Source organism: Kogia breviceps, chromosome 16 (genome assembly GCF_026419965.1).
Source record: "Kogia breviceps isolate mKogBre1 chromosome 16, mKogBre1 haplotype 1, whole genome shotgun sequence".
In the NCBI taxonomy this organism is placed as follows: domain Eukaryota; kingdom Metazoa; phylum Chordata; class Mammalia; order Artiodactyla; family Physeteridae; genus Kogia; species Kogia breviceps.
This window is the reverse complement of record NC_081325.1, coordinates 9,876,541-9,890,829: the sequence shown is the minus strand read 5'-3', so window position 1 is coordinate 9,890,829 and position 14,289 is coordinate 9,876,541. Positions and strand designations below refer to the sequence as shown.

At 40.7% G+C, this 14,289-nt stretch overlaps 1 protein-coding gene across 11 annotated transcripts in view; it reads right to left on the bottom strand.

The window, feature by feature from the left end:
- Nucleotides 1-14,289, bottom strand: part of FRY (FRY microtubule binding protein) — a 426,981-nt gene that overhangs the window by 78,658 nt on the left and 334,034 nt on the right. For all 11 annotated transcript variants that reach the window (XR_010837245.1, XM_067016675.1, XM_067016673.1 and 8 more), the window contains 5 exons: nucleotides 13,558-13,712; nucleotides 6,345-6,444; nucleotides 5,627-5,798; nucleotides 1,277-1,533; nucleotides 683-829 (listed from right to left, as the gene is read on the bottom strand). Coding sequence is in view for 10 of the 11 variants with exons in the window: in XM_067016675.1 (XP_066872776.1) it covers nucleotides 683-829; nucleotides 1,277-1,533; nucleotides 5,627-5,798; nucleotides 6,345-6,444; nucleotides 13,558-13,712 (831 nt within the window). In the remaining variant the exon portion in view is untranslated. The remainder of the gene's footprint in view (nucleotides 1-682; nucleotides 830-1,276; nucleotides 1,534-5,626; nucleotides 5,799-6,344; nucleotides 6,445-13,557; nucleotides 13,713-14,289) is intronic.

Below are 14,289 nucleotides of genomic sequence, written 5' to 3'. Positions count from 1 at the left end.
AGGTGTAAAAATAACACGGGACTAAAGCTCTGCATCGCCACAGCCCCCAAACCTGAGGCACGGAAGCTGTAATGCGGCTGATGTGGCCCAGAACGGCAGGCAGGCCCCCAAATCTCTCAGAAAAGCAACCAGCGCACAGATGCCAGCTGAGTCAGGGTTTTAAACATGTAGTGCTTTTGTGGATCACCTCACCTTCAAATACAAACACTAAGCGGTGGGCATCTCAGTAGGATTTCTCTTTGCTTCTTTCTCTCTCTGAAGAGACAAACTGGCATATTCTGAAGTTTTATTGTTTTAAGAGCATCAGGATGTAAACACGCAACACCTTACTAGTAAAAATATAATGTGTCACCTAGTTTCTCTTACGTAACGGGGGGGTCTAATGTTTCTAGAAGACAGATTCAGGTAACTGTCAGAAAAATGTCTACGCCTAAATTCATAGGCCTCTGTGTCCCCAGTCTTAGAAAGGGGGTGACAGGGGTGTCACTAGGACACTAGCCTGCATCTCAGAGGGGCAGAAGGCAACTTTTACATAATATCTGGGAAGCTCACAGGAGGTTAGCGCGACTGATGAAATCTGACATCTCTATGCTACTTGGCGCCAAGAGCGCATCCCGACTTGCAAACCGCCGACGGAACCACCGACGGGGTGGCGCGCGCCGAGCGTCAGAGGGCCACTCACGTAGGGCAGGAGGAGCGTGTCGCCGCTGACCCCGCACAGGCTGACCAGGAACTGCAAGGTGACCCTCAGGTTGTTGCTCCACTTCTCGTTGTTGGCTAAGGCGTTCCAGGCGTTTTCCATTTCTGGTCCGGGAACTTCATCTCCGTACTGTAACCAACAAAATAAAAACCGGCTCGGGACACCCACGGGGAAAACGTGAGGATGCGAGATGTCCGATCAGGAGTCACTTCAAGGGTCACCGGTCATCTCAAAATCGTAAGGAGGGGGAAAGTGGCCCTTCGCCAGAAAGATGCCACTTTTTAGGAATCTGTAATGCACGATATTTATTCATACGATTTGTCAAATGTGAGGATGATGATGATTAGGATCACGATTAAAATTGTGGTAAAAGAAACATAAAGTTTCCCATCTTAACCATTTTTACGTGCACGGTTCAGTGACATGCAGCACAGTCACGCCGTTACGCAACCGTCACCGCCAACCACACCCTATTTTTGTGACTTTTAATGGCAGGTGACACCTGCCCCAGGTATAAGCCCGGGTCTCCCGGCATGTGGGAAACACAGGATGGAGGCACGAGTCCTTGGAGTTTACCTTGGCCGTCATGTACATGAGGTTATTCAGCACCAGGGACGTGGCTTCTGGGGAGCCCCAGCCGCTGCCTTTCAGCCCGTGAGAAGCCGTCACCTCTCCTTCCCGGTCCTTGGCGTCGTCCTCCGGGCTGCTGGGACTGGACCCCGGGAGAAGCAGCCTGCTGTCCACCAGCTCGATGTTATGCAGCCAGGGCAGCAGGTAGGTGAGCATGACCTGGCGCCCGTTCGGGTGCGTCGTGGGAAACCGCTGGCTGACCTCTAGAGGGAAGGGCAGTGACCGAGAGCCCCGTCATCTCATCGAACTAAACCGAAAGAGGAACGGCGACTGCCAGATCCCACAGAGCCCTCCGTTTACAAAGCATTTGCACATACAGCAGGCCACACAATCTGACAGCTGAGGCCTGTCCTCAAGCCCCTCACTTCTCGGCAGGTGCTCCGCGGAGGAGAGTGAGAGCACAGCGGGGAGAGCACAGGCTCGGTGGCATATGGGATGGAAGACCTCCTGGATTCAGATCCACTGCCGGTGGAAGAGGTACGTCAGGGCGGGCCAAACAGGAGACTTGGAATCAGAAGGACAGGTGACCAGGTCCCAGCTCCTCCACCCATTAGCTGCATGAGACTCTGGGGTAGTTATTTAACCTCTCTGCTCCTCAATTTCCTCATCTGTAAAATGGGGCCCATCGGGTCCTGCCTTGGGCGATTGTGCGGATTAAAAGAGACCATCATAATGTGCATAATAGACTTAGCCCAGTGCCTGTCGTCCAGCAGGCTCTTAATAAACAGCAGTTGCGATTATTGTAACAATGACTTCCCTCTCAACTATGACTGTATTTTAAGTGCCTCGCATGAACCATTAGCTGTGAAAAAGTGAAATGCAAACTTCCAGGACGAACAAACCCAGTGTGTAGACTCGTGGCCGTGGTGTCTATTTGAAAACTGCCAACTAGGTGGCAAGTGTGCTTTCGATGCCACGCTTTGTTTTACGAAATATAAGGAGTCAAAAGGGTAAAACTATATGACCAGCCCGGTCATCTCACCATTACTTCCTCTGATAGCACTGTTATATTGTTTCACTGCCAGCAGCATTTAATTTTACAATGTGAGTAAGCTTTCTATAGAAATAAAAGCACAGCTTTATGTATATGCTGCAAGTTCTGAAGTCATCTCCTATTTCTAATATTTATGGAAGGAACTGTTTTATCCTAAGGGAAATTAGAAAGCTTGGCCTGATGCATTTCCTAACATCCAGCGAGGCATGTAATCTCATTTAGAGAGCTCAAGCCTGCTACACAATAGAGCAACAGGGATGCCAGGAATTATACCGAGATAATCCACCGCATCCCTGAAACAGTAGCTTTAATTGATTTGGCCCTTTTCCTGAAGTTAAAATGACAATTTTTTTATTTTGAAGAATAAGAATATACTTAATGCTGTCTGTGCACAATAATCAGACATGTTACGCTGTTACATTTCACACAGGTCAAAATTTCAAAATTTACTTAATTTCTAAACTTACATGAATGTGATGACTGATATCATGGATTTTTATGACCCCCCAAATTTATTGGGACTTTGGAGAGAAATAAACCTTTCCAATCAGAGGGACAACTGCTTTAAGAACACCTGTCGTCTTTCAACAGCGGTATAAAAATCTACGTAGCAATAATCACCTTCTATCATATTACTCATTTGTGTAAAATCAGTTGGTATTTATAGCTTCATATTTATAAAATTTACAAATAATTTGCTTATTTATGTTTATTTTATCTTGTCTGTCAGACAAAAGGTCCAAGGGGGTGGGGATGTCTGTCTGTGGTATCCCAGGCACCTAGATCAGGGCCTGGATTTTTAGAGACGTTTTAAAGGGAAAAGAGAAAAAAAAAAATGCCATGGCACACGAACAGCCCCTCATTCACCTCTTTAGAAACAAATTAAAGAAACTGTGAGACAATGTCAGTGGGATCCCGTATCCATTTGCTGGCTTTTGGGAGAGACCCGAACAACTGGCCTGGCTACGTACAAGGAATTAAGTCATCTGAAGTTACAGGCAGTAAAAAATCTCACCACAGGGTTTTTAATGGTAAAGGCAGTACAAACAAAAGCGAGGAATCTATTAAAACCTCCTTATTTTCCATGTTATTTTTAACAACTTATTCCTCATAAATCAAAATAGCCAAAAGGTCAGTTCCTGACAGAAATTTAGCTTGAACTTGCAACTCCTTACATGAGCTTCTCTTCTTATTAAATTTGCTGGACTGTTATCTCCTCTCTCCCAGATTGTCAGTCTCTCCCTCTTTCCTGGCTTCTCCCTCTCAGCCAAGAAACAAGCTCGAGTCTCGCTCACCCTCTGACTCCGCATCCTACTACAGCCCCATCCCCTCTTTTTTTTGCTTCTTTTTAGCCAAGCCCCTGAGATCCGGCTTCTGCTGCTACTTCGCCATGGAAACTGCTGACAGTTAGCGGTGAACTGTGAAATCCATAGGGCGATCTTTAGACCTTATCTCCTGGGATCTATAGGACTGTGGACCACTCCACTCCATCTTCCTAAGTCCTGTCTTCTCTGGGTTTCCATAAAACACACCTTCCAGGTGCTCTCCTTCTATAAACATGCCTCCCTGCCCTCTCTGCTCCCTCGCCCTTCCTTGGCCTGGTCCTTAAAAGTTGGGGGTCCAGCCTCTTTCTTTCACTCTGTGTGCTCTCCATTCAGGACCTCATTCATTCCCATGGTTCTGGCCCCTCTGGTCTTCCATGAGTCACTACCGCTGGCCTTCCCTTGACCCTGGTCTGTCTATACTCAGGATGTCCAACAGATGCCTACACTCAATAACCCAAACCGAGCTCATGATCTCTGCCTTGGCCTGACCCTCCTCTTCTCCCCGGATCGGCTCTCCAGGTGGGGTTACCACCACCCATTTCCCAGATATGGCACTAGGCACCCCCTTGTGTGCACTCCGCCCAGTAGCTCTTGACTCTGGTCTCTCCCCTCTGCTCTCACTGGGCTGTCTGAGTTCAGGTCCTCTTCATTTCCTCATTGGACTACTGTCATCATTTCTCAACTGGTCTCTTCTCTCTAGAGTGGATGTTCTCTAAGCCATTCACCACACTATACAGTCAGTCTCTCTAAAATGCACTCTGAGCTCGTCCCCTCTCTTCTTGTTTGAAACTGATGAGTGGCTTTCAAAATCCAAGCAGCTTGCTTGGAAGCCCGTCCTCTTCACAGGCTTCTGAGGGGTTTCAAGGAGCATGTATGTGGTCACTGGCCTACAAACTCCTTAGGGTACAATACAAGGCCTTCCAAGATTGACTTCTGTCTCTCTATGACCAACTCAAACTCTCCCCCTTCCCTGCATATTGTATTAGCCAAACTGACTACCATATAATCTCTCAAACGCATCATTGTATTTTATACCTGTAGGCCAATGCATACGATATTTCCCTGGCCCGTAATGCCTGTCTGCTTGCCAACTGCAATGTCAACTATTTATCTGCTTTGCAAATTTCTACTCTCCTTTCAAACTGCAGCTCAGACATCAACTTCTCCGGGAAGTCTTTTCTGATATTCCCGGCCCAGGAACTGATTACTTCCTGATCTTCCATCCCATACAGAGAATGTGCTTTTTAAAAATTGTATCATAATCATATGATTGTACAGCTTTCTTTACTACTAGACAACGAAACTTTGATGGGAGGGGCTGTTTAATTCACCTTGGTATTCCTAGGATCCAATGACGGTGCCTGGCACACAGGTGGAACTCAAATCTTGGTTGAAGTGAATAAAAATAAACTTTAGTCTTCCAAGAAGAAAATTAATTTATCAGAAAGGTTTTCCTTGAGTTCTTCCACTGTTTCAGGCACACTGCAAGGATGTGACTAAGTCTGTCTCAGATAAATGGATTTTCCAAAACATGGTTCACAAAGATTACTCGTAAAGATGTGTCCCGATTCAAACCCTCAACAACTGATACATGTAGCAACATTCAAGCTACAAAATACCATCATCACCACCACCAGAAAACAACTTACAGCAATTATCTGTATTAGAAGTTATACCACCCATATTTAATTTCTTTGGGAAATTTTACATACACGGTGTATGTAAAGTATTATGATTCATCTAAGCGTCTTCACATCCGTCCTATGTTTATTTATACCTACACTATTTTAGATAAATACACTGTTTTAAAGGTATTCTAGAATTTACTTTTATAGGTAACTGAACTTAGCCCAAAGTAATTTTGAGCTACAAATTTAGCATCAATAATTTTGATTCTAAATTACACTAGAATTTAACAAGTAAGAACACTTAGAGCAGAAATGATCACGCATGTCATGACTGACTATCACACAGTACCTGAGAAGAGAGGGAGAGTGAGCTCGGGGTACATCCTGGCCAGTTCGCATGACAAGAGGGCTAGTGACACACTGTACAGGGGCGGCAACGGGCCGTGCGTTCCATAGAGAATACTTCCAGGTCTTTGTTCAGCTACTTTCTTTGAGTACACAAAAAGCTTTGCTTCAAGGATCTATAAAGAAGTAGTAGGAAAGTAATAAACAGTATGAAAAAACATTGGCTGGCTATCTCAGGAGTATTTATATTGAATAAAGTTTTGTAATAAAAACTAATGAATGGGGGCTTCCCTGGTGGCGCAGTGGTTGGGAGTCCGCCTGCCGATGCAGGGGACACGGGTTCGTGCCCTGGTCCGGGAGGGTCCCACGTGCCGCGGAGCGGCTGGGCCCGTGAGCCATGGCCGCTGGGCCTGTGTGTCCGGAGCCTGTGCTCCGCAACGGGAGGGGCCACAACGGTGAGAGGCCCGCATACCGCAAAAAAAAAAAAAAAAAAAAAAAAAAAAACTAATGAATGAATATTTTAATATTGTATTAAAGGTAAAGCATCGGCTGCTTCCTATGTTTACAGAAGATTATGTAATTGTTTTCTCATTCATCATATCCACCGGTGATACGCAGAAATAAATAAATACGTATCAATAAATAGCAATCCAGTAGATCAACTACCATTTCTATTTTCTGTGCTCGAGGATGGAAATTTCAACGTAGTCAATGATACGTGCCTGCATAAGCTGCATGGAGATTTCATAAATCTCTCTGTTGGTGTCAGAAGCCTTGAATAGAACAAGGTTTAACAATGTCACTATGTCAAAGGGATAGTTCCTAAAAAAAAAAAAAAAAAAAAACAGCATAGTTTATGAGACAGCCTGGCTAGTAATCTTGATAAATCATTACCTCTCAAAATTCTAGATGGCACACTGACCTTGGTCACACTTACTAATGACATTCCCAAGCCCATGGGGCCATTCCCCCACCCCCCTCACTCTTTTGCTGTTTATTAGCAGGTGAAGGGAAATAGCTCTATTTGGGGTTAAAATTGAATATAGTCACACCAGGATAAATGAACACAGAAGTCTATCTACTGCAAATAGATTTCAATGAAAACCCAATACAAGAAGAAAAGAAGAAAATATGTCTAAATTTCTCAACAGCTCACTGACTTACTATTTTCATTGAATCGATCTAAATTTCTTAAACACCAAACATCTATCAGAAACAACTGCAAAGTACAGATGATACTATGTTAGTAACGCTGGTGCCCGGAAGGCTTACAGTTTACGTAGGGAGACAAACTATACAGTCTAGTTGTGATAAGCTATGGTGGGATTATCCACAGCATGATACAGAATCCCGACAAGGGACACCTACATCAGCCTTGGGGTCAGAGGAGGCTTTCTGAAGGAGGAAACAAGTAAACTAAGCCCTGAAGCGCCAAGAGACATGGTAATTGTTAGCAAGGCCATGGAAGGGGTAGCATGGGGCAGAGAGAACACCATTTTGAAAGGTTATATATGAAAAGACCTCTCCCCCATGACCCAGTATTTTAGACATAAATGTAATTCTACTACCTACATGTATTGTCTGGGGATTCGCTTTTTCACTGGATAGTGAGGCTCAGTGTTTCCAGCAGCTGGGCTGTGTTCCACAGTAGGGACGTACCATAAATAACCCTTCTTGTCGTGGACGCTGTGGTGTGCCACCTAGATCCCCCTTCAGGACCGAGGCACTCAGTCTCCCACTACAGTGCTGCAGGCTGATACCTTTGGCCGAAAACCCCTCTGGGAATTGCCTAGGCCAACGTCGTGCCTACTCCCCAGAAGCACCCCCGTGGGATTGGCTGAAGTTTCTTTCCTCTGCCCAGTCCTGTTTCCCTCACTTCCCCACAGACGCTGATGTCAAGGGCATTCCCTAATAAATTTCCTGGACTCAAATCTCCACCTCAGAGTCTTGCTTCCTGGGGAAGCCAGACTTTGACATGTGTTGACGGACATTTAAAGGTTATTTTCATTTTTTTCGCTATGATAATACCACAAACACCAAATGTGCAAGTATTTCTTTGGAACAGATTTCTAGAAGAGGTCATGCAGGGTCAAAGGGCACATTAAAATTCTGGTAGATACTGCTATATGGCCCTCCAAAGTGGTTTTACCAGTTAGCACTCCCAAATGATTGCTTTTCTAGAACTTTCATTTTAAGTGAGCAAAAATGCATGAGGTTGATGTGTTAGGTGAGAAATTGGGCAAAGCCCCCAAATAATGGTGGTGAGGATGATGATAAACGATGGATAACATTTATGTTATGATGTGCTTACTTTGTGCTAGTTATTGTACCAATAACTACATTTGTTTATCTAGATTTGTTGTTTAATCTTCACAACCAGCTTGTGAGGCTTAAAGAAGTTAAGTACTTGCCAAAGGTTAGGGAGAAGTAGTGGAGCCTAGATTCCATCCTGGATTTGTCTGACTCCAAAGAATTCAAACACTTATCCACAGTGCTATCAGCCTCCTGGACACCGCACAATAGATCATTTCATGGCCAGTCTAATTTGGAATTCTTACAAACTGCAGTATCTGGAAACAGACCTTTCTGACTGTGAAAATCGAAAGGTAACTTTCTTCTGAGCCCCTTAGTAGCAGAGATGTCTTACCTACATTGCTGTCTCTGACAGTGGGATCTACTACATATGTTTTTAATATAAATAAACACTGGAAACTACTAAGGATGTAAAGGCAGTAGAAGGGTAGACGAAGCCTCCCTCTTATGCAGGGCGATGTACTTGACCAAGTAATTAGGGAATTCAATTAGCTGCTTAAGACTGAGCTACGGAGTTTAAGGGGAACAACCCTGAAAGAAATGACACAGATACAGAAAATGAGAGAAACCCAGAGAAGGAAGAAATTAGAAAGCTCTCAATTGAGTACAAGAGCATAAATAAAACATCTGTACTTAGATGTTTAAAATAGGTTTAGAAACCAAATCTCACATTTTTCAGTATTTAATTATTCAACGTAGGCAGTGGAAAAAAGAAATAAAGACAGCTGTGCTCATACAGAATAAAAATAAAATGGTAAAATAAATATGAAAGGTAAATACGGTTCAGAAAGTAAACAAGAAATAAAACTGTTTTCTCAATGTGAAAGAGAGGAGATTTTGAAGAATTTGAGAAATACCCACTAGCTCTGGCTTACTTAGAACTAAATGACGAAGCTCAGGATAATTTTATTCTAAAGAGAAGCAGATTTTACCAGCTGATATGATTACATCATAGCTCTTTGCCTCCAATAGCTGTTGAATAATAATAGTGTTTACAGGGTGCTTACTATGTGCTAGACCTTAGGTCAAGAGATTGGTTTTATTTAATTCTTACCCTAACCCTATTATCACTCCTATTTCACAAATGAGTAAGCATTTGTAGTAACATGTTCAAGAGCACACAGCTTAATGAGAGGCAGAGCTAGAATTCAAACTCAAGACAGTATGTTTCCAGAGCCCAAATTCCCAAACTCTGTGCTCTCCTGAAATTCTGCAGCTGAGAGACACAACCAAATGAGACTCTACATCACCAGTTAGCGAGTACGACTGAGATTCCTGAATCATAAGCTTCCCTTGTCCTTCCTTGGCAATCGATGGACGCTATTCCCTTAAGAAATGTGGGGCATTTACTTTTAAGGATTCAAGTTTGCAGCGCCTGCTTTAAATTAGGAAAGATTTATAGACAGTTAAGGCAGGGCACACATGCAAAGAACAATGACAACAAAAACTACCTCCAAAAACAAACCCAACAAAATTCTTTAAAAATTAAAACTTTGATCTTGCATATAATTCTAAGACATCTATTGACTATATTCTAGTAGTATGTTACCGAGTAAGAGTAAAAACAATGGCATTCTTAAGTATTTAATTAAATGTGAAGAGAAATCTGTTGAGTTAAGCTAGTGGTTGGAAGCGGTCTATGCTTTTAATATAGAGCATATTATTTACCTTGGTTTATAAACTTGGAAAGCCATTTAATCTCTTTCTCAATTTCCCTATCTCTTCCAAACTGATATAACTTGGAGTTGAGGCAACATTAGTAAGAACACACACAGAAACCATACAGTTATTTGAACTAATGCTGCCTGAAAGGTGAGCTATTTTCTTTTGTGCTAAATTATAGTACTGAGCTGCATTTAATAGATTTTAATCAAATATGAAACATACATTATGAAAGCTTCAAAACGATTATTATTAGTTCTACCATCACTTTCTACTTTTATCCTCGCTTCCCCTGGTCCTATTCACGTTCCACTCTGACTTCCAAGTCTCTCAATGTCACCAGAGTCATACTTATAGTTAGTTATAGTTTTGACTGGAGACCAGCAAGTTCACAACACATGCACGTACACACACACACACACACAGAGTCATTTATAGAAATAAACTAAAAAGAAGAATGCAGAGAACCATTTTTTCCCATTATCACAGCTGTTGAATATAAGGATTGATATATTAACTACGTAAAAATTGCTTTAGTTCTAAAACTAAAGGTAGAAAATTTTAATCCACGAGAACATTTTTAAAATGTTAGATCTTTTAGGTATTTTAAGGTCAGTTATAAGTGGTTCCTTAATAAATGAGTCTGCTTATAAACTGTCATATTCCTACAAAAATAAATACAGCGTATGATCATTCTCCTTTGACAAGGAAGAGGTAATTCTTTTCTTTACAGGAAGAATTCTTCACTTTAGGGTACGTCTTGCTGCAGGAGTTACTGCACAGATACCTTGTTTGAGGAATTTAAAATATGATCCAGTTTATGTATGATTTTTTTAGGAACAGATTACTTCCTAAGTTATTTAGGTGTTTTTTAGAAGCAAACTTGCAGAAACCAAAGTCTAAAACACCAGAATTGCTTTTGAAAAAAGTACTGAAAACTGAAGTGCAAGGATTGAGCAAACAAATCTGGAGGCTTATCCAGACTCCACAGGCTGAGAACTTATGGGAAAAGAGGGCAAATGTAAGCCACAGCTGAAACGTTAAATTCTGAACGTGTCCTGTGGTGAGAAACGACCACCATTTGCAGTCACGTGTTGGCTACTGCCTTGGCAGTGAGGTTCCAGCCATGGCGTTGCCTGGCCCTCTGACATTGCCTCTGAACAGATGAGTGTTGTGAAATAAGCTGACAGGTGATATTTGTTTAAGAAACCAAAACATTTTAGGATGCTATCTTAAAAAATCTACTCTAAACATAGAGGGCTTTATATCCTAATGCTTTTGTGACTGAGATATTACTGGAATTGAGACTATATTGCTGAAGTCATAAAACATTTATCTGTGCTCCCTAAAAAAAAATACCTAGACTTATCCAGAGGAATGCAGTGTGATATTTTATGAGAGGGCCAAGCAATGAAATAAATGTGACTAGGATAGTTCAAACCAAGTTCACTGGGAGAAGGGCAGTGAAGAGAGCAAACTTTTATTACTCTCATTTTGGTCAAATGAATCTATGAGCTAAGTCATAGATTCTAAATACATTTTTAAAAACCAGAGAACAGAAATTTATTTTTAGAATGTTGAAATATCTGAAGATAAAACAACACTCCAGAGAAAGAGACTCATAAAAAATGTTATTTTGGTAATATCCAATAGAATAAATAAATATTACTTAGTAATGCTAACATCAAGAAATAAACCAATGGAAAATCAGACAGTTTAGATTACGTTCATCTGATATGACTTTTATGGAAATTAACGTATATATATATATATATATATATATATATAAATAAAAATTTTGGAAATTTTGGAATTTTGGAAAACGAAAGCTTTAGACATGAAATGTTATCTACTATCTTTATAAAAGAAAGAAAAATATTAAAGAGAAACTTGCCTCTTTAAAAAGCATGTTCATTTTAGGTTGACTGAAAGTAGATGTCTTCTAAAATACTGTTCTTATTAATTTAGAACCATAACAGGTTGGAATTTACAACTAATTTACAATTATTCCCTTCACCCTGTAGCTCAAGATAGCTATTTAAAATGCAATATTTAATTAAAAGGGACAATCAACAGCCTATATCAGTCCTTTCAAAAATAAACTTGATGACATAAATCACAGCAAGATCCTTTTTGACCCACCTCCTAGAGAAATGGAAATAAAAACAAAAATAAACAAATGGGACCTAATGAAACTTCAAAGCTTTTACATAGCAAAGGAAAACATAAACAAGACAAAAAGACAACCCTCAGAATGGGAGAAAATATTTGCAAATGAAGCAACAGACAAAGGATTAATCTCCAAAATTTACAAGCAGCTCATGCAGCTCAATATCAAAAAACAACCCAGTCCAAAAATGGGCAGAAGACCTAAATAGACATTTCTCCAAAGAAGATATACAGATTGCCAACAGACACATGAAAGGATGCTCAACATCACTAATCATTAGAGAAATGCAAATCAAAACTACAAATGAGGTATCACCTCACACCAGTCAGAATGGGCATCATCAAAAAATCTACAAACAATAAATGCTGGAGAGGGTGTGGAGAAGAGGGAACCCTCTTGCACTGTCTGTGGGAATGTAAATTGATACAGCCACTATGGAGGACAGTATGCAGGTTTCTTAAAAAACTAAAAATAGAACTACCATATGACCCAGCAATCCCACTACTGGGCATATATCCAGAGAAAACCATAATTCAAAAAGAGTCATGTACCACAATGTTCACTGCAGCTCTATTTACAATAGCAGGACATGGAAGCAACCTACGTGTCCATCAACAGATGAATGGATAAAGAAGATGTGGCACATATATACAATGGAATATTACTCAGTCATAAAAAGAAATGAAATTGAGTTGTTTGTAGTGAGGTGGATGGACATAGTCTGTCACACAGAGTGAAGTAAGTCAGAAAGAGAAAAACAAATACTGTATGCTAACACATATATAAGGAATCTAAAAAAAAAAAAGGTTCTGAAGAACCTAGGGGCAGGACAGGAATAAAGATGCAGACGTAGAGAATGGACTTGAGGACACGGGGAAGGGGAAGGGTAAGCTGGGACGAAGTGAGAGAGTGACATGGACATATATACACTACCAAATGTAAAATAGATAGCTAGTGGGAAGCAGCCACATAGCACTGGGAGATCAGCTTGGTGCTTTGTGACCATCTAGAGGGATGGGATAAGGAGGGTGGAAGGGAGACGCAAGAGGGAGGAGATATGGAGATATACGTATATGTATAGCTGATTCACTTTGTTATACAGCAGAAACTAACACACCATTGTAAAGCAATTATACTCCAAAAAAGATGTTAAAAAAATAAAATAAACTTGAGCCACCTTCTCTCGATTTCTAATACATAATAAGCTCTTTCTTGGGAATAGCTTTTGCAATATGGGGAGGCTTCATTAACCCTTTCGTCTTAGTTATGAAAAAATTTCTTTCAATAAATTATAGAACTGAAAGACTCCACCGAATGACTAATTTACATAGCTAGGGCAGTGCTTTTAAAAGTGTAATCCATGGAATCCCAGGAAACACATTTTCCTTTCTTGTTTTCTTTTCTCAAGGTTTGGGCAAGAGAAATTTAACATTTTTAGGTTGCTTCCTTAGTTTGGTCTCAAAATGGCTGAAGTGCTTACAGTTCATACCTGTCACAAACATTTCTAGAAATTCTTTTAAGGTATCTTTACCATTTTCAAATCCTGCTCTAACACTTCATTAAAAAAAAAATTTCCAGGCTATAACTACAAACCATTCTTGTAGAATGAAAAATCAACGTAGCTGTAAACTTAGAGGGAATAGGTTATCTGCTGGGGAAAGATAGGCCATGTTGTATTTCCTTAGAATTTACTCTGTTCAAATATTTGCAAAAACAGTCAGCTCTCAATTGTTCATACGATGAAGAGTAACCTTAATCGCACTTGTATCTTCCACTTAAAGAATTCATACCTGCTTCCACACACAGTTGCTATGGCTTTGAAGCAGCCGGATGCGAGTTGGTAGGAACCAGTGTAGCATCGGTCAATTGCCCAGTTGAAAAGATTTATTTGGTCAGGATTTAGTTCCAACAGCAAGACAACAACTTCACAGCCAAGTTGATGAACCTGAACACATGGAGGAAAGCAATCACTCACGCTTAACGAGAGATTATTCAGGGGAAAGACACAAAATCAAGCTTAGCGAATATAAATTGTGTAAAGGGAAAGTGAACACTAAACATTTATCTTGATTCGTTTTTATTCCAGGAATTCCTCTTTCAGAGGATGCAATGTTGCAACTGAAAACTGAAACGGTATAAACTAAATTTGACCAGTGTAAATCTGGCATATAGGCTCCACTCATTCTCAATTTTGAACTCTGAAAAGGTGATAAAGACTTCATTGGCAATGTTTCTTTTTTGTATTTAAAATATTTTTGAAAAATACATGTATTTGGTTTAAAATTTTTAAATATATAAGAGGATAGTCTTCATGAATGCAAAGTCTTTTCAGGAAAAAGATCAGAGGAATATGTTTACGAGGCTTGATTACTGAATATACGGTGTACAGCTTAGCTGGCAATCTTTTAAAGAGGAATACAATATCAATAAGCTCTTTTTATTTTTTTATTTTTATTTATTTATTTTTTTTTTGTGGTACGCAGGCCTCTCACTGTTGTGGCCTCTCCCGTTGCGGAGCACAG